This window comes from Petromyzon marinus, unplaced genomic scaffold, assembly GCF_048934315.1.
Source record: "Petromyzon marinus isolate PM22_M1 ecotype Great Lakes invasive population unplaced genomic scaffold, UKy_Petmar_22M1.pri1.0 PM_Scaffold_366, whole genome shotgun sequence".
In the NCBI taxonomy this organism is placed as follows: Eukaryota; Metazoa; Chordata; class Hyperoartia; order Petromyzontiformes; family Petromyzontidae; genus Petromyzon; species Petromyzon marinus.
In genome coordinates, this window is record NW_027423353.1 from 45,001 (window position 1) to 72,851 (window position 27,851).

The 27,851-nt window shown below is 56.0% G+C and overlaps 1 protein-coding gene across 1 annotated transcript in view; it reads right to left on the reverse strand.

Moving 5' to 3' along the window:
- The window catches only part of LOC116937052 (transcription elongation factor SPT6), a gene marked incomplete at both ends in the record, with an annotated part of 94,268 nt that overhangs the window by 40,412 nt on the left and 26,005 nt on the right, over nt 1-27,851 (reverse strand). Inside the window, 7 exon segments of the mRNA XM_076064259.1 lie at nt 1,095-1,262; nt 10,066-10,239; nt 14,100-14,235; nt 15,828-15,904; nt 18,747-18,864; nt 23,175-23,383; nt 25,631-25,826. Coding sequence (XP_075920374.1) covers nt 1,095-1,262; nt 10,066-10,239; nt 14,100-14,235; nt 15,828-15,904; nt 18,747-18,864; nt 23,175-23,383; nt 25,631-25,826 — 1,078 coding nt within the window.

Genomic DNA, 27,851 nt, shown 5'->3' on the forward strand with positions numbered 1-27,851 from the left:
GTGAGTGAGCTGGTGAGTGAGCTGGTGAGCGAGGTGGTGAGTGAGCGAGCTGGTGAGTTGGTGAGTGAGATGGTGAGTGAGTTGGTGAGTGAGCTGGTGAGTGGTTGATGAGTGAGCTGGTGAGTGAGCGAGCTGGTGAGTGAGCTGGTGAGTGGTTGGTGAGTGGTTGGTGAGTGAGCTGGTGAGCGAGGTGGTGAGTGAGCGAGCTGGTGAGTTGGTGAGTGAGATGGTGAGTGAGCTGGTGAGTGAGTTGGTGAGTGAGCTGGTGAGTGAGCTGGTGAGTGAGATGGTGAGCGAGGTGGTGAGTGAGCTGGTGAGTGAGCTGGTGAGTGAGCTGGTGAGTGAGCGAGCTGGTGAGTTGGTGAGTGAGCTGGTGAGTGAGTTGGTGAGTGGTTGGTGAGTGAGTTGGTGAGTGAGCTGGTGAGTGGTTGATGAGTGAGCTGGTGAGTGAGCGAGCTGGTGAGTGAGCTGGTGAGTGGTTGGTGAGTGGTTGGTGAGTGAGCTGGTGAGCGAGGTGGTGAGTGAGCGAGCTAGTGAGTTGGTGAGTGAGATGGTGTGTGAGTTGGTGAGCTGGTGAGTGAACTGGTGAGTGAGCTGGTGAGTGAGTTGGTGAGTGAGTTGGTGAGTGAGCTGGTGAGCGAGCGAGCTGATGAGTTGGTGAGTGAGATGGTGAGTGAGCTGGTGAGCGAGCTGGTGAGTGAGTTGGTGAGTAAGTTGGTGAGCGAGGTGGTGAGTGAGCGAGCTGGTGAGCGAGCTGGTGAGCGTGACCTTGAGGAGGTGAGCGAGCTGGTGAGCGAGCTGGTGAGCGAGCGAGGTGGTGAGCAAGCTGGTGAGCGAGCGAGGTGGTGAGCGAGGTGGTGAGCGAGACCTTGAGGTGGTGAGCGAGCTGGTGAGCGAGCTGGTGAGCGAGGTGGTGAGCGAGCTGGTGAGCGAGGTGGTGAGCGAGGTGGTCAGCGAGACCTTGAGGTGGTGAGTGAGCTGGTGAGTGAGTTGGTGAGTGAGCTGGTGAGCGAGCTGGTGAGTGAGAGTTGGTGAGCGAGTTGGTGAGCGAGCTGGTGAGCAAGCGAGGTGGTGAGCGAGCTGGTGAGCGTGACCTTGAGGAGGTGAGCGGCCTTCCGCGGCCCGAGTCCACACACAAAGCCCAAGGGTGGCTGGGCATGGGCCTGAGCCAGCGCACGGTTCACGTCAACGCCCGCCTCATTCACGCGGTTGATGAACGCCTCCTGAAGCCACGAGACCAGCTCCTCCTTGTCCACGTGCTCCTGTGAGACACGGGGAGACACAGAGACACAGAGACACACACAGAGACACAGACACGGTGAGACACGGTGAGACACACAGAGACACACAGAGACACCAGCTCCTCCTTGTCCACGTGCTCCTGTGAGACACACAGAGACACGGTGAGACACAGAGACACACACAGAGACACAGAGACACACAGAGACACCAGCTCCTCCTTGTCCACGTGCTCCTGTGAGACACCACAGAGACACACACAGTGAGACACCAGCTCCTCCTTGTCCACGTGCTCCTGTGAGACACACAGAGACACGGTGAGAGACACACAGAGACACGGTGAGACACAGAGAGACACAGAGACACCAGCTCCTCCTTGTCCACGTGCTCCTGTGAGACACCACAGAGACACACACAGTGAGACACCAGCTCCTCCTTGTCCACGTGCTCCTGTGAGACACACAGAGACACGGTGAGACACAGAGACACACACAGAGACACAGAGACACACAGAGACACCAGCTCCTCCTTGTCCACGTGCTCCTGTGAGAGACACAGAGACACGGTGAGACACAGAGACACACAGAGAGACACAGACACGGTGAGACACGGTGAGACACACAGAGACACACAGAGACACCAGCTCCTCCTTGTCCACGTGCTCCTGTGAGACACACAGAGACACGGTGAGAGACACACAGAGACACGGTGAGACACAGAGAGACACAGAGACACAGAGACACACAGAGACACGGTGAGACACACACAGAGACACAGACACGGTGAGACACGGTGAGACACACAGAGACACACACAGAGAGACCAGCTCCTCCTTGTCCACGTGCTCCTGTGAGACACACAGACACAGAGAGAGACACAGAGACACACAGAGAGACACAGACACGGTGAGACACGGTGAGACACACAGAGACACACAGAGACACCAGCTCCTCCTTGTCCACGTGCTCCTGTGAGACACACAGAGACATGGTGAGACACACAGAGACACAGACACGGTGAGACACGGTGAGACACACAGAGACACACACAGAGAGACCAGCTCCTCCTTGTCCACGTGCTCCTGTGAGACACACAGACACAGAGAGAGACACAGAGACACACAGAGAGACACAGACACGGTGAGACACGGTGAGACACGGTGAGACACACAGAGACACCAGCTCCTCCTTGTCCACGTGCTCCTGTGAGACACACAGAGACATGGTGAGACACACAGAGACACAGACACGGTGAGACACGGTGAGACACACAGAGACACACACAGAGAGACCAGCTCCCCCTTGTCCACGTGCTCCTGTGAGACACACAGAGACACACAGAGACACACAGAGACACAGAGACACCAGCTCCTCCTTGTCCACGTGCTCCTGTGAGACACACAGAGACACGGTGAGACACACAGAGACACAGAGACACACAGAGACACACAGTGAGACACCAGCTCCTCCTTGTCCACGTGCTCCTGTGAGACACACAGAGACACGGTGAGACACCACAGAGACACAGACACGGTGAGACACGGTGAGACACACAGAGACACCAGCTCCTCCTTGTCCACGTGCTCCTGTGAGACACAGAGACACAGTGACACAGGGAGACACGGTGAGACACCAGCTCCTCCTTGTCCACGTGCTCCTGTGAGACACACAGAGACACGGTGAGACACAGAGACACAGAGACACACAGAGACACGGTGAGACACAGAGACACAGAGAGAGAGACAGAGACACCAGCTCCTCCTTGTCCACGTGCTCCTGTGAGACACACAGAGACACCACAGAGACACAGACACGGTGAGACACGGTGAGACACAGAGACACACACAGAGAGACCAGCTCTTCCTTGTCCACGTGCTCCTGTGAGACACGGGGAGACACAGGGAGACACGGTGAGACACACAGAGACACGGTGAGACACAGGGAGACACGGTGAGACACACAGAGACACACACAGAGACACACACAGAGACAGCAGCTCCTCCTTGTCCACGTGCTCCTGTGAGACACGGTGAGACACAGAGAGAGACACACATAGAGACACACAGAGACACACAGAGAGAGACACACACAGAGACACACAGAGAGACCAGCTCCTCCTTGTCCACGTGCTCCTGTGAGACACACGGAGACACAGAGACAAAGTGAGACACACATAGACACACAGAGACACACAGAGACACAGAGAGACACAGAGAGACACGGTGAGACACACAGAGACAGCAGCTCCTCCTTGTCCACGTGCTCCTGTGAGACACGCGGAGACACGGTGAGACACAGAGACACGGTGAGACACGGTGAGACACACGGAGACACGGGGAGACACACAGAGACACAGAGAGACACGGTGAGACACAGGGAGACACGTTGAGACACAGTGAGACACAGGGAGACAAAGAGAGACACGGTGAGACACACAGAGACAGAGTGAGACACATAGACACGGTGAGACACACAGAGAGACAGAGAGAGACACACAGAGACACCAGCTCCTCCTTGTCCACGTGCTCCTGTGAGACACGGTGAGACACAGGGAGACACAGGGAGACACGGTGAGACACACAGAGACACACAGAGACACAGAGAGACACGGTGAGACACGGTGAGACACGGTGAGATAGACACACAGAGACACACAGAGACACAGAGAGACACAGGGAGACATGGTGAGACACACAGAGACACGGTGAGACACACAGATGCACAGAGACACGGTGAGACACGGTGAGACACACAGGGAGACACACAAACACATAGAGAGAGAGACACACAGAGACACACAGAGACACGCAGAGACACGGTGAGACACAGAGACACACAGAGAGACACACAGAGACAGCAGCTCCTCCTTGTCCACGTGCTCCTGTGAGACACAGGGAGACACACAGACACACAGAGACACGGTGAGACACACAGAGACAGAGTGAGACACACACAGACACGGTGAGACACACAAAGACACACAGAGACAGCAGCTCCTCCTTGTCCACGTGCTCCTGTGAGACACACAGAGACACAGGGAGACACATAGAGACACATAGAGACAAGGTGAGACACAGAGAGACAGAGAGAGACACACAGAGAGAGACACACAGAGACACCAGCTCCTCCTTGTCCACGTGCTCCTGTGAGACACAGTGAGACACAGGGAGACACATAGAGACACACAGAGACACAGAGAGACACACAGAGACACACGGTGAGACACACAGAGAGAGACACAGAGACACAGGGAGAGACACAGAGAGACAGAGACACAGAGACACACAGAGACACGGTGAGACACAGAGACACACAGACACACACAGAGACAGCAGCTCCTCCTTGTCCACGTGCTCCTGTGAGACACAGTGAGACAAAGAGAGAGAGACACAGAGACACGGTGAGACACACAGAGACACAGGTAGACACACAGAGACACACAGAGACAGAGAGAGACACACAAAGACACAAAGAGACACACAGAGAGACACAGAGACACACAGAGACACCAGCTCCTCCTTGTCCACGTGCTCCTGAGGGACACAGAGAGACACAGAGACACGGTGAGACGGAGAGACACACAGAGACACAGAGACACACAGAGACAGAGAGAGACACACAGAGACACACAGAGACATGCAGAGACACACAGACACAGAGACACAGTGAGAAACGGTGAGACACAGAGACACACAGAGACACGGTGAGACACGGTGAGACACAGTGAGACACACAGAGACACACAGCGACACGGTGAGACAGAGACAGGGACATGTGTCTCTCTCCCCGTGTCTCTCTCCCCGTGTCTCTTTCCCCGTGTCTCTCTCCCCGTGTCTCTCTCCCCGTGTCTCTCTCCCCGTGTCTCTCTCCCCGTGTCTCTCTCCCCGTGTCTCTCTCCCCGTGTCTCTCTCTCCCCGTGTCTCTCTCCCCATGTCTCTCTCTCATCCCGTGTCTCTCTCCCCGTGTCTCTCTCTCTCTCTCCCCGTGTCTCTCTCTCTCCATGTCTCTCTCCCCGTGTCTCTCTCCCCATGTCTCTCTCTCTCCCCGTGTCTCTCTCCCCGTGTCTCTCTCCCCGTGTCTCTCTCCCCGTGTCTCTCTCCCCGTGTGTCTCTCTCCGCGTCTCCCCGTGTCTCTCTCCCCGTGTCTCTCTCCCCGTGTCTCTCTCCCCGTGTCTCTCTCTCCCCATCTCCCCGTGTCTCTCTCCCCATCTCCCCGTGTCTTTCTCTCCCCATCTCCCCGTGTCTCTCTCTCCCCGTGTCTCTCTCTCCCCGTGTCTCTCTCTCCCCGTGTCTCTCTCTCCCCGTGTCTCTCTCTCCCCGTGTCTCTCTCTCCCCGTGTCTCTCTCTCTCCCCGCGTCTCTCTCTCTCCCCGTGTCTCTCTCTCCGTGTCTCTCTCTCCGTGTCTCTCTCTCTCCGTGTCTCTCTCTCTCCCCGTGTCTCTCTCTCCCCGAGTCTCTCTCTCCGTGTCTCTCTCCCCCCGTCTCTCTCTCCCCGTGTCTCTCTCTCTCTCCCCGTGTCTCCCCCCGTGTCTCTCTCTCCCCGTGTCTCTCTCTCTCTCTCCGTGTCTCTCCCCGTGTCTCTCTCTCTCCCCGTGTCTCTCTCTCCCCGTGTCTCTCTCTCCCCGTGTCTCTCTCTCTCCCCGTGTCTCTCTCTCTCCCCGTGTCTCTCTCTCCCCCATGTCTCTCTCCCCGTGTCTCTCTCTCCCCGTGTCTCTCCCTGTGTGTCTCTCTCTCTCCCCGTCTCTCTCCCCGTGTCTCTCTCTCCCCGTGTCTCTCTCCGTGTCTCTCTCTCTCCCCGTCTCTCTCCCCGTGTCTCTCTCTCCCCGTGTCTCTCTCCGTGTCTCTCTCTCTCCATCTCCCCGTGTGTCTCTCTCCCCCCGTGTCTCTCTCTCCGTGTCTCTCCCCGTGTCTCTCTCTCCGTGTCTCTCTCTCTCTCTCCCTGTGTCTCTCTCTCTCTCTCCCCGTGTCTCTCTCCCCGTGTCTCTCTCTCTCCCCGTGTCTCTCTCTCCCCGTGTCTCTCTCCCCGTGTCTCTCTCCCTCCGTGTCTCTCCCCGTGTCTCTCTCTCTCCCCGTGTCTCTCTCCCCGTGTCTCCCCGTGTGTCTCTCTCTCTCTCTCCCCATGTCTCTCCCCATGTCTCTCACCGTGTCTCTCTCCGTGTCTCCCCGTGTCTCTCTCTCCCCATCTCCCCGTGTCTCTCTCTCTCTCCGTGTCTCCCCCCCGTGTCTCTCTCTCCCCGTGTCTCTCTCCCCGTGTCTCTCTCTCTCCCCGTGTCTCTCTCCCCGTGTCTCTCTCTCACCGTGTCTCTCTCTCCCCATGTCTCTCTCCCCGTGTCTCTCTCCCCGTGTCTCTCTCTCCCCGTGTCTCTCTCTCCGTGTCTCTCACCCCCGTGTCTCTCTCCCCGTGTCTCTCTCTCCGTGTCTCTCTCTCCATGTCTCTCTCTCCCCGTGTCTCTCTCTCCCCGTGTCTCTCTCTCTCCCCGTGTCTCTCTCTCTCCCCGTGTCTCTCTCTCCCCCATATCTCTCTCACCCTTTTCTCTCTCTCCCCGTGTCTCTCCCTGTGTGTCTCTCTCTCTCCCCGTGTCTCTCTCTCCCCGTGTCTCTCTCCGTGTCTCTCTCTCTCCCCGTCTCTCTCCCCGTCTCTCTCCCCGTGTCTCTCTCTCCCCGTGTCTCTCTCCGTGTCTCTCTCTCTCCATCTCCCCGTGTGTCTCTCTCCCCCCGTGTCTCTCTCTCCGTGTCTCTCCCCGTGTCTCTCTCTCCGTGTCTCTCTCTCTCTCTCTCCCTGTGTCTCTCTCTCTCTCTCCCCGTGTCTCTCTCCCCGTGTCTCTCTCTCCCCGTGTCTCTCTCCCCGTGTCTCTCTCCCCGTGTCTCTCTCTCTCTCCCCGTGTCTCCCCCCGTGTCTCTCTCTCCCCGTGTCTCTCTCTCTCTCCGTGTCTCTCCCCGTGTCTCTCTCTCCCGTGTCTCTCTCCCGTGTCTCTCTCTCCCCGTGTCTCTCTCTCTCCCCGTGTCTCTCTCTCTCCCCGTGTCTCTCTCTCCCCGTGTCTCTCTCTCCCCCGTGTCTCTCTCCCCGTGTCTCTCTCCCCGTGTCTCTCTCTCTCCCCGTGTCTCTCTCTCCCCGTGTCTCTCCCCGTGTCTCTCTCTCCCCGTGTCTCTCTCTCCCCGTGTGTCTCTCCCCGTGTGTCTCTCCCCGTGTCTCTCTCCCCGTGTCTCTCTCTCCCCGTGTCTCTCTCTCTCTCCGTGTCTCTCCCCGTGTCTCTCTCTCCCGTGTCTCTCTCCCGTGTCTCTCTCTCCCCGTGTCTCTCTCTCTCCCCGTGTCTCTCTCTCTCCCCGTGTCTCTCTCTCCCCGTGTCACTCTCTCCCCCGTGTCTCTCTCCCCGTGTCTCTCTCCCCGTGTCTCTCTCTCTCCCCGTGTCTCTCTCTCCCCGTGTCTCTCCCCGTGTCTCTCTCTCCCCGTGTCTCTCTCTCCCCGTGTGTCTCTCCCCGTGTCTCTCTCTCCCCGTGTCTCTCTCTCTCTCCCCGTGTCTCCCCCCGTGTCTCTCTCTCCCCGTGTCTCTCTCTCACCGTGTCTCTCTCCCTGTGTCTCTCTCTCCCCGTGTCTCTCTCCCCGTGTCTCTCTCTCCCCGTGTCTCTCCCCATCTCCCCGTGTCTCTCTCCCCCCGTGTCTCTCTCTCCCCGTGTCTCTCTCCCCGTGTCTCTCCCCATCTCCCTGTGTCTCTCTCCCCGTGTCTCTCTCTCCCCGTGTCTCTCTCTCCCCGTGTCTCTCTCCCCGTGTCTCTCTCTCCCCGTGTCTCTCTCCCCCCGTGTCTCTCCCCATCTCCCCGTGTCTCTCTCTCCCCGTGTCTCTCTCTCACCTGCAGGGGATGCAGCTTGAGACACAGCAGCAGGTCGTCATCGTCGCCGCTGGTCTCCCCCCCGTGTCTCTCTCCCCGTGTCTCTCTCTCCCCGTGTCTCTCTCTCCCCGTGTCTCTCTCCCCGTGTCTCTCTCTCCCCGTGTCTCTCTCCCCGTGTCTCTCTCCCCGTGTCTCTCTCCCTGTGTGTCTCTCTCTCCCCATCTCCCCGTGTCTCTCTCTCACCTGCAGGGGATGCAGCTTGAGACACAGCAGCAGGTCGTCATCGTCGCCGCTGGTCTCCCCCCCGTGTCTCTCTCACCGTGTCTCTCTCCCCGTGTCTCTCTCCCCGTGTCTCTCTCTCCCCGTGTCTCTCTCTCCCCGTGTCTCTCTCTCCCCGTGTCTCTCTCACACACCTGCAGGGGATGCAGCTTGAGACACAGCAGCAGATCGTCATCGTCGCCGCTGGTCTCCCCCCCGTGTCTCTCTCACCGTGTCTCTCTCTCACCGTGTCTCTCTCTCCCCTTGTGTCTCTCTCTCCCCGTGTCTCTCTCCCCGTGTCTCTCTCACACACCTGCAGGGGATGCAGCTTGAGACACAGCAGCAGGTCGTCATCGTCGCCGCTGGTCTCCCCCCCGTGTCTCTCTCCCCGTGTCTCTCTCCCCTTGTGTCTCTCTCTCTCTGTGTCTCTCTCCCTGTGTGTCTCTCTCTCCCCATCTCCCCGTGTCTCTCTCACACACCTGCAGGGGATGCAGCTTGAGACACAGCAGCAGGTCGTCATCATCGCCGCTGGTCTCCCCCCTGTGTCTCTCTCTCCCCGTGTCTCTCTCCCCGTGTCTCTCCCCATCTCCCTGTGTCTCTCTCCCCGTGTCTCTCTCTCCCCGTGTCTCTCTCTCTCCCCGTGTCTCTCTCACACACCTGCAGGGGATGCAGCTTGAGACACAGCAGCAGGTCGTCATCGTCGCCGCTGGTCTCCCCCCCGTGTCTCTCTCCCCGTGTCTCTCTCCCCGTGTCTCTCTCTCCCCGTGTCTCTCTCTCTCCCCGTGTCTCTCTCACACACCTGCAGGGGATGCAGCTTGAGACACAGCAGCAGGTCGTCATCATCGCCGCTGGTCTCCCCCCCGTGTCTCTCTCTCCATGTCTCTCTCCCTGTGTGTCTCTCTCTCCCCTTGTGTCTCTCTCTCCATGTCTCTCTCCCCTTGTGTCTCTCTCTCTCTGTGTCTCTCCCCGTGTCTCTCTCCCCGTGTCTCTCTCCCCGTGTCTCTCTCTCTCCCCATGTCTCTCTCCCCGTGTGTCTCTCTCACACACCTGCAGGGGATGCAGCTTGAGACACAGCAGCAGATCGTCATCGTCGCCGCTGGTCTCCCCCCCGTGTCTCTCTCCCCATCTCCCCATGTCTCTCCCCGTGTCTCTCTCTCTCCCCGTGTCTCTCTCCCCGTGTCTCTCCCTATCTCCCCGTGTCTCTCTCTCTCCCCGTGTCTCTCTCACACACCTGCAGGGGATGCAGCTTGAGACACAGCAGCAGATCGTCATCATCGCCGCTGGTCTCCCCCCCGTGTCTCTCTCTCCATGTCTCTCTCCCCTTGTGTCTCTCTCTCTCTGTGTCTCTCTCCCCGTGTCTCTCCCCGTGTCTCTCCCCGTGTCTCTCTCCCCGTGTCTCTCTCTCCCCGTGTCTCTCTCTCCCGTGTCTCTCTCCCCTTGTGTCTCTCTCTCTCTGTGTCTCTCTCCCTGTGTGTCTCTCTCCCCATCTCCCCGTGTCTCTCTCTCACACCTGCAGGGGATGCAGCTTGAGACACAGCAGCAGGTCGTCATCGTCGCCGCTGGTCTCCCCCCTGTGTCTCTCTCTCCATGTCTCTCTCTCTCCCCATCTCCCCATGTCTCTCTCTCCCCGTGTCTCTCTCCCCATCTCCCCGTGTCTCTCCCCGTGTCTCTCTCTCTCCCCGTGTCTCTCTCTCTCCCCATGTCTCTCCCCGTGTCTCTCTCTCCCCGTGTCTCTCTCACACACCTGCAGGGGATGCAGCTTGAGACACAGCAGCAGGTCGTCATCGTCGCCGCTGGTCTCCCCCCCGGCTCCCCCCCCGCCCTGAGCCAGCTGCGAGAACTCGAGCAGCGGGTCCTGGAGACGTCGCGCCAGGGACACGGCCTGCCGCAGGGCCGGGGGGTAGTCACGGAACTCCGCCTTCAACGCGCGGGGGGGGGGGGGGGGCAGGGTCAGAGGCGCGGACACCACACACACATACATATATATACATATAGATATATACATACACATATATACATATAGATATATACATACACATATAGATATATACATACACATATATATACATATAGATATATACATACACATATATATACATATAGATATATACATACACATATATATACATATAGATATATACATACACATATATACATATAGATATATACATATACATACACATATAGATATATACATACACATATATATACATATAGATATATACATACACATATATATACATATAGATATATACATACACATATATACATATAGATATATACATACACATATATACATATAGATATATACATACACATATAGATATATACATACACATATATATACATATAGATATATACATACACATATATATACATATAGATATATACATACACATATATATACATATAGATATACACATATATACATATAGATATATACATACACATATATATACATATAGATATACACATATATACATATAGATATATACATACACATATATATACATATAGATATATACATACACATATATATAGATATATACATACACATATATATACATATAGATATATACATACACATATATATACATATAGATATATACATACACATATATATATACATACATACACATATATATATACATATAGATATATACATACACATATATATACATATAGATATATACATACACATATATATACATATAGATATATACATACACATATATACACACACATATATACATATATACACATATATATACACACACATATATATATACATATATACACACACACATATACATAGATACACATGTATATACACACACATACATGTATATACATAGATACACATGTATATACACACACATACATGTATATACATAGATACACATGTATATACACACACATACATGTATATACATAGATACACATGTATATACACACACATACATGTATATAGATAGATACACATGTATATACACACACATACATGTATATACATAGATACACACACACACATATATATACATATACACACACTCACTCACACATACATATATATACACATACACACACACATACACACATATATAGATACATATATACATATATATACATATACACACACTCACTCACACATACACTCACACACACACACACTCATACACTCACACACACACTCACACACACACTCAAACTCACACACACACTCACTCATTCACTCATACACTCACTCATACACTCACTCACTCATACACTCACTCAAACACTCACTCATACACTCACTCACTCATACACTCACTCATACACTCACTCATACACTCACCCATACATTCACTCACTCATACACTCACTCGCTCACTCATACACTCACTCACTCATACACTCACTCACTCATACACTCACTCACACTCATACACTCAGTCACTCACTCATACACTCAGTCACTCATACACTCACTCACTCATACACTCACTCACACTCATACACTCAGTCACTCACTCATACACTCAGTCACTCATACACACACACACTCAAACTCACACACACTCACTCACTCATACACTCAAACTGACACACACACTCACTCACTCATACACTCACTCATACACTCACTCATACACTCACTCATACACTCACTCATACACTCACTCATACACTCACTCACTCATACACTCACTCATACACTCACTCACTCACTCATACACTCACTCATACACTCACTCATACACTCACTCACTCAATCACTCATACACTCACTCACTCATACACTCACTTATACACTCACTCACTCATACACTCACTCATACACTCACTCACTCACTCATACACTCACTCACTCACACACTAACTCACACACTCACTCATACACTCACTCACACATACACTCACTCAATCACTCACTCAATCACTCACTCACTCATACACTCACTCACTCATACACTCACTCACTCATACACTCACTCACTCATACACTCACTCACTCATACACTCACTCAATCACTCACTCAATCACTCACTCATTCATACACTCACTCACTCACACACTCACTCACTCATACACTCACTCACACACTCACTCATACACTCACTCATACACTCACTCATACACTCACTCATACACTCACTCACTCATACACTCACTCACTCATACACTCACTCACTCACTCATACACTCACACACTCACTCATACACTCACTCATACACTCACTCATACACTCACTCACTCACTCATACACTCACTCATACACTCACTCACTCACACACTCACTCACACACTCACTCACTCATACACACACATAGGGTGGTAGTGGCGGTGGCGGAAGCAGTAGTGATAGTAGTGGCTGCTAGGGTGGCTGCTAGGGTGGTTGCTAGGGTGGCTGTTAGGTGGTTGCTAGGGTGGTGGTTGCTAGGGTGGTGGTTGCTAGGGTGGTGGTTGCTAGGGTGGCTGCTAGGGTGGCTGCTAGGGTGGTGGTTGCTAGGGGTGGCGGTTGCTAGGGGTGGCGGTTGCCATGGTGACACACCTCTGCGATGGAGCTGCCCATGTAGAGCGTTGCCAGGTCGTTGGGTACCAGCTCCACCGAGATGGAGCTCAGCTGCTAGGGTGGTGGTGGTTGCTAGGGGTGGCGGTTGCTAGGGGTGGTGGTTGCTAGGGGTGGCGGTTGCCATGGTGACACACCTCTGCGATGGAGCTGCCCATGTAGAGCGTTGCCAGGTCGTTGGGTACCAGCTCCACTGAGATGGAGCTCAGCTGCTAGGGTGGTGGTGGTTGCTAGGGTGGCGGTTGCTAGGGTGGTGGTTGCTAGGGGTGGCGGTTGCTAGGGGTGGCGGTTGCCATGGTGACACCTCTGCGATGGAGCTGCCCATGTAGAGCGTTGCCAGGTCGTTGGGTACCAGCTCCACCGAGATGGAGCTCAGCTGCTAGGGTGGTGGTGGTTGCTAGGGGTGGTGGTTGCTAGGGGTGGCGGTTGCCATGGTGACACACCTCTGCGATGGAGCTGCCCATGTAGAGCGTTGCCAGGTCGTTGGGTACCAGCTCCACCGAGATGGAGCTCAGCTGCTAGGGTGGTGGTGGTTGCTAGGGTGGTGGTGGTTGCTAAGGGTGGTGGTTGCTAGGGGTGGCGGTTGCCATGGTGACACACCTCTGCGATGGAGCTGCCCATGTAGAGCGTTGCCAGGTCGTTGGGTACCAGCTCCACCGAGATGGAGCTCAGCTGCTAGGGTGGTGGTGGTTGCTAGGGTGGTGGTGGTTGCTAGGGGTGGCGGTTGCTAGGGGTGGCGGTTGCCATGGTGACACACCTCTGCGATGGAGCTGCCCATGTACAGCGTTGCCAGGTCGTTGGGTACCAGCTCCACCGAGATGGAGCTCAGCTGCTAGGGTGGTGGTGGTTGCTAGGGTGGTGGTGGTTGCTAGGGGTGGCGGTTGCTAGGGGTGGCGGTTGCCATGGTGACACACCTCTGCGATGGAGCTGCCCATGTAGAGCGTTGCCAGGTCGTTGGGTACCAGCTCCACCGAGATGGAGCTCAGCTGCTAGGGTGGTGGTGGTTGCTAGGGGTGGCGGTTGCTAGGGGTGGTGGTTGCTAGGGGTGGCGGTTGCTAGGGGTGGCGGTTGCCATGGTGACACACCTCTGCGATGGAGCTGCCCATGTAGAGCGTTGCCAGGTCGTTGGGTACCAGCTCCACCGAGATGGAGCTCAGCTGCTAGGGTGGTGGTGGTTGCTAGGGGTGGTGGTTGCTAGGGGTGGCGGTTGCCATGGTGACACACCTCTGCGATGGAGCTGCCCATGTAGAGCGTTGCCAGGTCGTTGGGTACCAGCTCCACCGAGATGGAGCTCAGCTGCTGCTCCGACTCCAGCTCCTGCAGGGCCCGGCGGATGTCCTCGATCACGAGCAGGGCGTCGCTACGGCAACACGCGTAACCACGGTGACCACGGTAACCACGGTGACCACGGTGACCACGGTGACCACCGCGTCCTCCATCACGAGCGGGGCGTCGATATGGCAACACGGTAACCATGGTGACCACCAGTAGGACCTCCCCTCTGAGTACCTCTGTGAGTAACCCCATGACTACCTCCCTGAGTACCTCTGTGAGTACCTCTGAGTACCTCTCTGAGTACCCAGTGAGTACCTCTGTGACTACCTCTGTGACTACCTCTGTGAGTACCCAGTGACTACCTCTGTGACTACCTCTGTGAGTACCTCTGTGACTACCTCTGTGAGTACCTCTGTGACTACCTCTGTGAGTACCTCTGAGTACCTCTGTAACTACCTCTAAGTACCTCTCTCCCCCGGGTCTCTCACCGGTTCTCGGCCCCCACGGCCACCACTTGGGGCTTCTTGAGTACCACGTGAGTACCTCTGTGACTACCTCTGAGTACCTCTGTGACTACCTCTGAGTACCTCTGTGACTACCTCTGAGTACCCAGTGACTACCTCTGTGACTACCTCTGTGAGTACCTCTGAGTACCTCTCTCCCCCCGGGTCTCTCACCGGTTCTCGGCCCCCATGGCCACCACTTGAGGCTTCTTGAGTACCCCGTGAGTACCTCTCTGAGTACCTCTGAGTACCTCTGAGTACCTCTGTTACTATCTCTGAGACTACCTCTGAGTACCCAGTGAGTACCTCTGTGAGTACCTCTGTGACTACCTCTGAGTACCCCGTGAGTAACTCTCTGAGTACCTCTGTAACTACCTCTGTGACTACCTCTGAGTACCCAGTGACCTCTGTGAGTACCTCTGTGACTACCTCTCTGAGTACCTCTGAGTACCCAGTGACTACCTCTGTGACTACCTCTGTGACTACCTCTGTGAGTACCTCTCTGAGTACCTCTGTGACTACCTCTGTGAGTACCTCTGTGACTACCTCTGTGAGTACCTCTAAGTGCCTCTGTGAGTACCAGTGAGTACCTCTGAGTACCTCTGTGAGTACCTCTCTGAGTACCTCTGTGAGTACCTCTCTGAGTACCTCTGTGAGTACCTCTCTGAGTACCCAGTGACTACCTCTGTGACTACCTCTGTGACTACCTCTGTGACTACCTCTGAGTACCTCTCCCCCCGGGGTCTCTCACCGGTTCTCGGCCCCCACGGCCACCACTTGGGGTTTCTAGAGTACTCCTTGAGTACCTCTCTGAGTACCTCTGTGACTACCTCTGTGAGTACCTCTGTGAGTACCTCTGTGAGTACCTCTAAGTACCTCTGTGAGTACCTCTGAGTACCTCTGTGACTACCTCTGTGACTACCTCTGTGAGTACCCAGTGACTACCTCTGTGACTACCTCTGTGACTACCTCTAAGTACCTCTGTGAGTACCTCGTGAGTACCTCTGTGACTACCTCTGTGAGTACCTCTAAGTACCTCTGTGACTACCTCTGTGAGTACCTCTAAGTACCTCTGAGTACCCAGTGACTACCTCTGTGACTACCTCTGTGAGTACCTCTCTGAGTACCTCTCTGAGTACCTCTCTAAGTACCTCTCTCCCCCGGGGTCTCTCACCGGTTCTCGGCCCCCACGGCCACCACTTGGGGCTTCTTGCTCAGCAGGAATTTCTTGAGGCTCTCCAAGTCGGCCAGCTGAGGAGAGAGACCACGGAGTTAGCAACCGTCGCCCGTGGCAACCGTCGCCCGTGGCAACCGTCGCCCGTGGCGACCGTCGCCCGTGGCAACCGTAGCCCGTGGCGACCGTCGCCCGTGGCGACCGTCGCCCGTGGCGACTGTCGCCCGTGGCGACCGGAATGCTAGAGACACGTTGCCACGGCAACCGTAAAGATGGTGGTGATGATGGTGATGACGGTGATGGTGTAGGTGGTGATGTAGGTGATGATGGTGATGGTGGTGACGGTGATGGTGTAGGTGATGTAGGTGATGGTGTAGGTGATGATGCGGGTGATGATGCGGGTGATGATGCAGGTGATGGTGTAGGTGATGGTGTAGGTGATGCAGGTGATGGTGTAGGTGATGGTGCAGGTGATGGTGTAGGTGATGGTGCAGGTGATGGTGTAGGTGATGGTGTAGGTGATGGTGCAGGTGATGGTGTAGCTGATGATGCAGGTGATGGTGCAGGTGATGGTGTAGGTGATGGTACAGGTGATAGTGTAGGTGATGGTGTAGGTGATGGTGTAGGTGGTGGTGTAGGTGATGATGCAGGTGATGGTGTAGGTGATGATGCAGGTGATGGTGTAGGTGATTGTGCAGGTGATGGTGCAGGTGATGGTGGAGGTGATGATGTAGGTGATGGTGTAGCTGATGATGCAGGTGATGGTGTAGGTGATGGTGTAGGTGATGGTGCAGGTGATGGTGTAGGTGATGGTGTAGGTGATGGTGTAGCTGATGGTGTAGGTGATTGTGCAGGTGACGGTGCAGGTGATGGTGTAGGTGATGGTGTAGCTGATGATGCAGGTGATGGTGTAGGTGATGCAGGTAATGATGCAGGTGATGATGCAGGTGATGGTGTAGGTGATGGTGGTGTAGGTGATGGTGTAGGTGATGGTTTAGGTGATGGTGGTGTAGGTGATGGTGTAGGTGATGATGCAGGTGATGGTGTAGGTGATGGTGGTGTAGGTGATGGTGTAGGTGATGGTTTAGGTGATGGTGGTGTAGGTGATGGTGTAGGTGATGATGCAGGTGATGGTGTAGGTGATGGTGTAGGTGATGATGCAGGTGATGGTTGTGTAGGTGATGGTGTAGGTGATGGTGTAGGTGATGGTGTAGGTGATGATGCAGGTGATGATGCAGGTGATGGGTGTAGGTGATGGTGTAGGTGATGGTGTAGGTGGTGGTGTAGGTGATGTAAGTGATGTAGGTGATGCAGGTGATGGTGTAAGTGATGGTGTAGGTGATGCAGGTGATGGTGTAGGTGATGGTGTAGGTGATGTAGGTGATGATGCAGGTGATGGTGTAGGTGATGGTGTAGATGATGGTGATGGTGCAGGTGATGTAGGTGATGATGTAGGTGATGATGTAGGTGATGTAGGTGATGATGCAGGTGATGGTGTAGGTGATGGTGTAGATGATGGTGATGGTGCAGGTGATGTAGGTGATGATGTAGGTGATGATGTAGGTGATGTAGGTGATGGTGTAGGTGATGCAGGTAATGGTGTAGGTGATGGTGTAGGTGATGGTTTAGGTGATGGTGGTGTAGGTGATACAGGTGATGATGCAGGTGATGATGTAGGTGATGGTTTAGGTGATGGTGGTGTAGGTGATGGTGTAGGTGATGGTTTAGGTGATGGTGGTGTAGGTGATACAGGTGATGATGCAGGTGATGATGTAGGTGATGGTTTAGGTGATGGTGGTGTAGGTGATGGTGTAGGTGATGTAGGTGATGCAGGTGATGGTGTAGGTGATGGTGTAGGTGATGCAGGTGATGATGCAGGTGATGATGCAGGCGATGGTGTAGGTGATGGTGCAGGTGATGATGCAGGTGATGGTGTAGGTGATGGTGTAGGTGATGATGCAGGTGATGATGCAGGTGATGATGCAGGTGATGATGCAGGTGATGATGTAGGTGATGATGCAGGTGATGATGTAGGTGATGATGCAGGCGATGGTGTAGGTGATGATGCAGGTGATGATGCAGGTGATGATGCAGGTGATGATGTAGGTGATGGTGTAGGTGATGGTGGTGATGGTGTAGGTGATGATGCAGGTGATGATGCAGGTGATGGTGTAGGTGATGGTACAGGTGATGATGCAGGTGATGCAGGTGATGGTGTAGGTGATGATGTAGGTGATGATGCAGGTGGTGATGCAGGTGATGGTGTAGGTGATGGTGTAGGTGATGGTGGTGATGGTGTAGGTGATGATGCAGGTGATGATGTAGGTGATGCGGGTGATGGTGTAGGTGATGGTGTAGGTGATGGTGTAGGTGATGATGCAGGTGATGGTGTAGGTGATGATGCAGGTGATGGTGTAGGTAATGGTGTAGATAATGATGTAGGTGATGATGCAAGCGATGATGCAGGTGATGATGCAGGTGATGATGCAGGTGATGGTGTAGGTGATGGTGTAGGTGATGGTGTAGGTGATGATGCAGGTGATGGTGTAGGTGATGATGTAGGTGATGATGCAGGTGATGGTGTAGGTGATGATGCAGGTGATGATGTAGGTGATGCGGGTGATGGTGTAGGTGATGGTGTAGGTGATGGTGTAGGTGATGATGCAGGTGATGGTGTAGGTGATTGTGGTGATGTAGGTGATGGTGTAGGTGATGGTGTAGGTGATGATGCAGGTGATGGTGTAGGTGATGCGGGTGATGGTGTAGGTGATGGTGTAGGTGATGGTGTAGGTGATGATGCAGGTGATGGTGTAGGTGATTGTGGTGATGTAGGTGATGGTGTAGGTGATGGTGTAGGTGATGATGCAGGTGATGGTGTAGGTAATGGTGTAGGTGATGATGCAGGTGACGGTAGCGCACCTTGAGATCACGATGTGTCTCCCGCCAGGCGTTTCTTCGCTTCATGAAGTGCGGCAATCTGAGGAAGTCCGTCACCTCACCATCGCCGCTCACCAGCGCACAGAACACCGGAGTGTCCCTGGGGTGAGCGGGGGGGGTGAGTGGTGAGTGAGTGAGTGGGTGAGTGAGTGGGTGAGTGAGTGAGTGAGCGGGTGGGTGAGTGAGTTAGTGGGTGAGTGGGTCGGTGAGTGGGTGGGTGAGTGGGTGGGTGAGTGGGTGGGTGAGTGGGTGAGTGGGTGAGTGAGTGGGTGAGTGAGTGGGTAAGTGAGTGAGTGGGTGAGTGAGTGGGTGAGTGAGTGAGTGAGTGGGTGGGTGAGTGAGTGGGTGAGTGAGTGGGTGAGTGAGTGGGTGGGTGGGTGAGTGGGTGGGTGGGTGGTGGGTGAGTGGGTGAGTGGGTGGGTGAGTGGGTGAGTGAGTGGGTGAGCGGGTGGGCGGGTGAGCGGGTGGGTGGGCGGGTGAGTGGGTGGGTGAGTGGGTGGGTGAGTGGGTGAGTGGGCGGGTGAGTGGGTGGGTGAGTGGGTGAGTGGGCGGGTGAGTGGGTGGGTGAGTGAGTTAGTGGGTGGGTGAGTGGGTGAGTGGGTCGGTGAGTGGGTGAGTGGGTGAGTGGGTGGGTGAGTGGGTGGGTGGGTGGGTGAGTGGGTGAGTGAGTGAGTGGGTGGGTGAGTGAGAGAGTTAGTGGGTGGGTGAGTGAGTGAGTGGGTGGGTGAGTGGGTGGGTGAGTGGGTGGGTGAGTGGGTGGGTGAGTGAGTGGGTGAGTGGGTGAGTGAGTGGGTGGGTGAGTGGGTGAGTGGGTGGGTGAGTGGGTGAGTGAGTGGGTGAGTGGGTGAGTGAGTGGGTGAGTGGGTGGGTGGGTGAGTGGGTGGGTGAGCGGGTGGGTGGGTGAGTGGGTGAGTGGGTGGGTGAGTGGGTGGGTGAGTGAGTGAGTTAGTGGGTGAGTGGGTGAGTGAGTGGGTGAGTGGGTGAGTGAGTGGGTGAGTGGGTGAGTGGGTGGGTGGGTGGGTGAGTGGTGAGTGGGTGGGTGGGTGGGTGAGTGGTGAGTGAGTTAGTGGGTGGGTGGGTGAGTGGGTGGGTGAGTGGGTGAGTGGGTGTGTGGGTGAGTGGGTGAGTGGGTGTGTGGGTGAGTGGGTGGGTGGGTGAGTGGGTGAGTGGGTGGGTGAGTGAGTTAGTGGGTGAGTGAGTGAGTTAGTGGGTGAGTGGGTGAGTGTGTGTGTGGGTGAGTGGGTGGGTGGGTGTGTGGGTGAGTGAGTGGGTGGAGTGGGTGAGTGAGTGGGTGGGTGGGTGAGTGAGTGAGTGAGTGTGTGAGTGAGTGGGTGGGTGGGTGGGTGAGTGGTGGGGTGGTGGGTGGGTGGGTGAGTGAGTGGGTGAGTGGGTTAGTGAGTGAGTGGGTGATGGAGTGAGTGGGTGAGGATGGGTGGGTGGGTGGGTGAGTGAGTGGGTGAGTGAGTGAGTGGGTGAGGTGAGTGGGTGGGTGAATGAGTGAGTGGGGTGGGTGTGTGAGTGAGTGGGTGAGTGGGTGGGTGAGTGAGTGGGTGGGTGGGGTGGGTGAGTGAGTGGGTGGGTGAGTGGGTGGGTGGTGGGTGAGTGGGTGGGTGGGTGGGTGAGTGGGTGAGTGAGTGGGTGAGCGGGTGGGGGGCGGGTGAGCGGGTGGGTGGGCGGGTGAGTGGGTGGGTGAGTGGGTGGGTGAGTGGGTGAGTGGGCGGGTGAGTGGGTGAGTGGGCGGGTGAGTGGGTGGGTGAGTGAGTGAGTTAGTGGGTGGGTGAGTGGGTGGGTGGGTGGGTGGGTGAGTGGGTGGGTGGGTGGGTCGGTGAGTGGTGGGTGGGTGAGTGGGTGAGTGGGTGAGTGGGTGGGTGAGTGGGTGGGTGGGTGAGTGGGTGAGTGAGTGAGTGGGTGGGTGAGTGAGAGAGTTAGTGGGTGGGTGAGTGAGTGAGTGGGTGAGTGGGTGGGTGAGTGGGTGGGTGAGTGAGTGGGTGAGTGGGTGGGTGGGTGAGTGGGGTGAGTGAGTGGGTGGGTGAGTGGGTGGGTGAGTGGATGAGTGAGTGGGTGAGTGGGTGAGTGAGTGGGTGAGTGGGTGGGTGGGTGAGTGGGTGGGTGAGCGGGTGGGTGGGTGAGCGGGTAGGTGGGTGAGCGGGTGGGTGAGTGGGGTGAGTGGGTGAGTGGGTGGGTGAGTGGGTGGGTGAGTGAGTGAGTTAGTGGGTGAGTGGGTGAGTGAGTGGGTGAGTGGGTGAGTGAGTGGGTGAGTGGGTGAGTGGGTGGGTGGGTGGGTGAGTGGTGAGTGAGTTAGTGGGTGGGTGAGTGAGTGAGTGGGTGAGTGGGTGAGTGGGTGTGTGGGTGAGTGAGTGGTGAGTGAGTGAGTGAGTGGGTGAGTGGGTGTGTGGGTGAGTGGGTGAGTGAGTGTGTGGGTGAGTGAGTGTGTGGGTGAGTGGTGAGTGGGTGAGTGAGTGGGTGGGTGGGTGTGTGGGTGAGTGAGTGGGTGAGTGAGTGAGTGGGTGTGTGGGTGTGTGGGTGAGTGAGTGGGTGAGTGAGTGAGTGGGTGGGTGGGTGGGTGAGTGGGTGGGTGAGTGAGTGGGTGAGTGGGTTAGTGAGTGAGTGGTGGTGAGTGAGTGAGTGGGTGGGTGAGTGGGTGGGTGGGTGGGTGGGTGGTGAGTGAGTGGGTGGGGGTGGGTGGTGGGTGGGTGGGTGGGGTGGGTGAGTGGGTGAGTGGGTGGGTGGGTGTGTGAGTGAGTGGGTGGGTGAGTGGTGGGTGGGTGGGTGGGTGGGGTGGGTGGGGGGTGGGTGGGGGGGGGTGAGTGGGTGGGTGAGTGAGTGAGTGGGGGGTGGGTGAGTGAGGGGTGGGTGGGTGGGTGAGTGGGTGGGTGAGTGAGTGGGTGGGTGGGTGAGTGGTGGGTGGGTGGGTGGGTGAGTGGGTGGGGGGTGGGTGGGTGGGTGAGTGGGTGGGTGGGTGGGTGAGTGGGTGGGTGAGTGGGTGAGTGAGTGGGTGAGCCGTGGGTGGGGGGTTAGTGGGTGGGTGGGCGGTGAGTGGGCGGGTGAGTGGGTGGGTGAGTGGGTGGGTGAGTGAGTTAGTGGGTGGGTGGGTGAGTGGGTGAGTGGGTGAGTGGGTGGGTGGGTGAGTGGGTGAGTGGGTGGGTGGGTCGGTGAGTGGGTGAGTGGGTGAGTGGGTGGGGTGGGTGGGTGGGTGAGTGGGTGGGTGAGTGGGTGGGTGGTGGGTGAGTGGGTGGGTGGGTGGGTGAGTGGGTGAGTGAGTGAGTGGGTGGGTGAGTGAGAGAGTTAGTGGGTGGAGTGAGTGAGTGGGTGAGTGGGTGGGTGAGTGGGTCGGTGAGTGAGTGGGTGAGTCGGTGGTGAGGTGAGTGGGTGAGTGAGTGGGTGGGTGAGTGGGTGAGTGGGTGGGTGAGTGGGTGAGTGAGTGGGTGAGTGGGTGAGTGAGTCGGTGAGTGGGTGGGTGGGTGAGTGGGTGGGTGAGCGGGTGGGTGGGTGAGCGGGTGGGTGGGTGAGTGAGTGGGTGAGTGGGTGGGTGAGTGGGTGGGTGAGTGAGTGAGTTAGTGGGTGAGTGGGTGAGTGAGTGGGTGAGTGAGTGGGTGAGTGGGTGAGTGGGTGAGTGGTGAGTGAGTTAGTGAGTGGGTGAGTGGGTGAGTGAGTGGCTTAGCGAGCGAGCGACTCACCGGGTGAGCGAGCGACTCACCGGGTGAGCGAGCGAGAGCCTCACCTCTCCGGCGAGTAGGCGACCCCCAGCACCCTCAGACCCTTGCCCTGTGCTCCCGTGGGTGGGTGAGTGAGTGAGTGGGTGAGTGAGTGAGTTAGTGAGTGGGTGGGTGGGTGAGTGAGTGGTGACTGAGTGGGTGTGTGGGTGGGTGTGTGGGTGAGTGAGTAAGTGGGTGAGTGGGTGACTGAGTGAGTGAGTGGGTGGGTGAGTGAGTGAGTGAGTGGCTGAGTGGTTGAGTGAGTGAGTGAGTGGCTGAGTGAGTGGGTGGGTGAATGAGTGAGTAAGTGGGTGAGTGAGTGAGTGAGTGACTGACTGAGTGAGTGACTGAGTGACTGAGTGAGTGCCTCACCGGGTGAGCGAGCGAGAGCCTCACCTCTCCGGCGAGTAGGCGACCCCCAGCACCCTCAGACCCTTGTCCTGTGCTCCCGTGGGTGGGTGAGTGAGTGAGTGGGTGAGTGAGTGGGTGACTGAGTGGGTGTGTGGGTGGGTGTGTGGGTGAGTGAGTAAGTGGGTGAGTGGGTGGGTGAGTGAGTGAGTGAGTGGCTGAGTGGTTGAGTGAGTGAGTGAGTGGCTGAGTGAGTGGGTGGGTGAATGAGTGAGTAAGTGGGTGAGTGAGTGAGTGAGTGACTGACTGAGTGAGTGACTGAGTGACTGAGCGAGCGACTCACCGGGTGAGCGAGCGAGAGCCTCACCTCTCCGGCGAGTAGGCGACCCCAAGCACCCTCAGACCCTTGCCCTGTGCTCCGGCGTCGCCGCTCTCCGGGAACTCGTCATCGTCATCGTCCTCGTCCTGCTGCTGCTGCTGCTGCTGCTGCCGCCGCTGCTGCCGCTGCTGCTGCTGCTGCAGGTCCGGGCGAAACGGAGCGACGCGCAGAGCCGCGTCCAGGCGCCGGAAGCAACTCTGCACGCAGAGACACACACAGAGACACACAGAGACACACAGAGACACGCAGAGAGATATAAATATATACACAGAGACACACACACACACAGACACACACACACACAGAGACACACACACAGACACACAGAGACACACACACACACAGAGACAGGCACACACACAGAGACACACACACAGACACACAGAGACACACACACACAGAGACACGCATACACACAGAGGCACACACAGACTGAGACACACACACATATATATACAGATAATACACTGCCTCTCTCTCTCCGATATCTGTCTCTCTCTCTCCCTGCGTCTCTCTCCCCGCGTCTCCCCGTGTCTCTCTCTCTCCCCGTGTCTCTCCCCGTGTCTCTCTCTCTCTCGCCATGTCTCTCTCCCCGTCTCTCTCTCTCCCCGTGTCTCTCTCCCCGTCTCTCTCTCTCCCCGTGTCTCTCTCCCCGTGTCTCTCTCTCTCTCCCCGCGTCTCTCCCCGTGTCTCTCTCTCTCTCCCGTGTCTCTCCCCGTGTCTCCCTCCCCGTGTCTCTCTCTCTCTCCCCGTGTCTCTCCCCGTGTCTCTCTCTCTCTCCCCGTGTCTCCCTCCCCGTGTCTCCCTCCCCGTGTCTCTCTCTCTCTCCCCGTGTCTCTCTCTCTCCGTGTCTCTCTCTCCCTGCGTCTCTCTCTCCCCGCGTCTCCCCGTGTCTCTCTCCCCGCGTCTCTCTCTCTCTCCATGTCTCTCTCCCCGTGTCTCTCTCCCCGTATCTCTCTCTCTCCCCGTGTCTCTCTCTCTCCCTGCGTCTCTCTCTCCCCGTGTCTCTCTCCCCGCGTCTCTCTCTCTCTTTCCATGTCTCTCTCCCCGTGTCTCTCTCTCTCCATGTCTCTCTCCCCGTGTCTCTCTCCCCGCGTCTCTCTCCCCGTGCCTCCCCGTGTCTCTCTCTCTCCCCGTGTCTCTCTCCCCGTGTCTCTCTCTTCCAGTATGTCTCTCTCTCTCCGTGTCTCTCTCTCCCCGTGTCTCTCTCTCTCTCCCCGTGTCTCTCTCTCTCTCTCTCTCCCCGTGTCTCTCTCTCTCCCCGTGTCTCTCTCTCTCCCCGTGTCTCTCTCTCTCTCCCCGTGTCTCTCTCTCTCCCCGTGTCTCTCTCTCTCTCTCCCCGTGTCTCTCTCTCTCTCGCCGTGTCTCTCTCTCTCCCCGTGTCTCTCTCTCTCCCCGTGTCTCTCTCTCTCCCCGTGTCTCTCTCTCTCTCTCCCCGTGTCTCTCTCTCTCTCTCGCCGTGTCTCTCTCTCTCCCCGTGTCTCTCTCTCTCCCCGTGTCTCTCCCTCCCCGTGTCTCTCTCCCCGTGTCTCTCTCTCTCCCCGTGTCTCTCTCTCTTCCCGCGTCTCTCTCTCTTCCCGCGTCTCTCTCTCTCTCCCCGTGTCTCTCTCTCCCCGTGTCTCTCTCTCTCCCCGTGTCTCTCTCTCTCCCCGTGTCTCTCTCTCTCCCCGTGTCTCTTTCTCTCTCCCCGTGTCTCTCTCTCTCTCTCCCCGTGTCTCTCTCTCCCTGTGTCTCTCTCTCCCCGTGTCTCTCTCTCTCTCTCTCTCTCCCCGTGTCTCTCTCTCTCTCTCTCCCCGTCTCTCTCTCCATGTTTCTCTCCCCGTGTGTCTCCCCGCGTCTCTCTCTCTCTCCCCGTGTCTCTCTCTCCCCGTGTCTCTCTCTCCCCGCGTCTCTCTCCCCGCGTCTCTCTCCCCGTGTCTCTCTCTCTCTCCCTGTGTCTCTCTCTCCCCATGTCTCTCTCTCCCCGTGTCTCTCTCTCTCTCCCCGTGTCTCTCTCTCCCCGTGTCTCTCTCTCTCTCTCACCCCGTGTCTCTCTCTCTCCCCGTGTCTCTCTCTCCCCGCGTCTCTCTCCCCGCGTCTCTCTCCCCGTGTCTCTCTCTCTCTCCCTGTGTCTCTCTCTCCCCATGTCTCTCTCTCCCCGTGTCTCTCTCTCTCTCTCCCCATGTCTCTCTCTCCCCGTGTCTCTCTGTCCCCGTGTCTCTCTCTCTCTCTCCCCGCGTCTCTCTCTCCCCGTCTCTCTCTCTCTCCATGTCTCTCTCCCCGTGTGTCTCCCTGTGTCTCTCTCCCCGCGTCTCTCTCCCCGTGCGTCTCTCTCTCTCCCCGTGTCTCTCTCTCCCCGTGCGTCTCTCTCTCTCCCCGTGCGTCTCTCTCTCTCCCCGTGTCTCTCTCTCCCCGTGCGTCTCTCTCTCTCCCCGTGCGTCTCTCCCTCTCCCCCCGCGCCTCACCTTGGCCACGCATGTCCGCGCCTCGGCCAGGAGCTTCCGCTGGGTCTCCTGCGCCATGTGGGGGTAGAGGAAGAGTCCAAGAGCCGAGCGTAGCGCAAGGGACCGCTGCTCATTCCACTGCTGCACCTGATGGCTGAACTCGTCGCGGTAGTGGAACTGCTTGATCTCGTCAAAGTACGTCTGGTCTCCCTCGTACCTACACACACACAGAGACAGAGACACAGAGACACACAGAGAGACACAGAGAGACACAGAGAGAGACACACAGAGACACAGAGAGACACACAGAGACAGAGACACACACAGAGAGACACACACAGACACAGTGGAACTGCTTGATCTCGTCAAAGTACGTCTGGTCTCCCTCGTACCTACACAGAGAGACAGAGAGACACACACAGAGACACACACAGAGGCACAGAGACACAGAGACACAGAGACACAGACACACACACAGACACACACAGTGGAACTGCTTGATCTCGTCAAAGTACGTCTGGTCTCCCTCGTACCTACACACACACAGAGACACACACAGACACACACAGAGAGACACAGAGAGACACAGAGAGAGACACACAGAGACACAGAGAGACACACAGAGACAGAGACACACACAGAGAGACACACACAGACACAGTGGAACTGCTTGATCTCGTCAAAGTACGTCTGGTCTCCCTCGTACCTACACACACAGAGACACAGACACACACAGAGAGACACAGAGAGAGACACACACAGAGACAGAGAGACACACAGAGACACACACACACAGACACACAGTGGAACTGCTTGATCTCGTCAAAGTACGTCTGGTCTCCCTCGTACCTACACACAGACAGAGAGACACACAGAGAGACACACAGACACACACAGACACACAGAGACACACACAGAGACAGACAGAGAGACACAGAGAGAGACACACAGAGAGAGACACACAGACAGACACACACACACAGTGGAACTGCTTGATCTCGTCAAAGTACGTCTGGTCTCCCTCGTACCTACACACACACAGAGACAGAGACACAGAGACACACAGAGACACACAGAGAGAGACACACAGACACACAGACACACACACAGAGACACACACAGAGACACACAGTGGAACTGCTTGATCTCGTCAAAGTACGTCTGGTCTCCCTCGTACCTACACAGACAGAGACACAGACACAGACACAGAGACACACAGAGACACAGACACACACACAGACACACACAGTGGAACTGCTTGATCTCGTCAAAGTACGTCTGGTCTCCCTCGTACCTACACACACACAGAGACAGAGAGACACACACAGAGAGAGACACACAGAGAGAGAGACACACAGAGAGAGACACACAGAGATACACACACACAGTGGAACTGCTTGAACTCGTCAAAGTACGTCTAGTCTCCCTCGTACCTACACACACAGACACACACAGAGACACACACAGAGACACAGAGACACAGAGAGAGAGACACACAGACACACAGTGGAACTGCTTGATCTCGTCAAAGTACGTCTGGTCTCCCTCGTACCTACACACACAGACACACACAGAGACACACACACAGACACACACACAGACACACATATAGAGACACACACACACAGACACACACAGACACACACAGAGACACACAGAGACACACACACAGACACACACATAGAGACACACACACACACAGACACACACAGACACACACAGAGACACACAGAGACACACACACAGACACACACACAGACACACACATAGAGACACACACACAGAGACACACACAGACACAGAGAGACACAGAGACAGACAGACAGAGACACACACAGTGGAACTGTTTGATCTCGTCAAAGTACGTCTGGTCTCCCTCGTACCTACACACAGACAGAGACAGAGAGACACACACAGAGAGAGACACACAGAGAGAGACACACAGAGAGAGACACACAGAGACACAGAGACACACACAGAGACACACACACACAGACACACACAGTGGAACTGCTTGATCTCGTCAAAGTACGTCTGGTCTCCCTCGTACCTACACACACAGAGACACACAGACACAGACACACACACAGAGACACACAGAGACACAGAGAGACACACAGAGACAGAGACACACACAGAGACACACACAGACACAGACACACAGAGACACACACAGAGACACACAGACACAGAGAGACACACAGAGACACACAGAGAGACACACAGAGACACACAGACACAG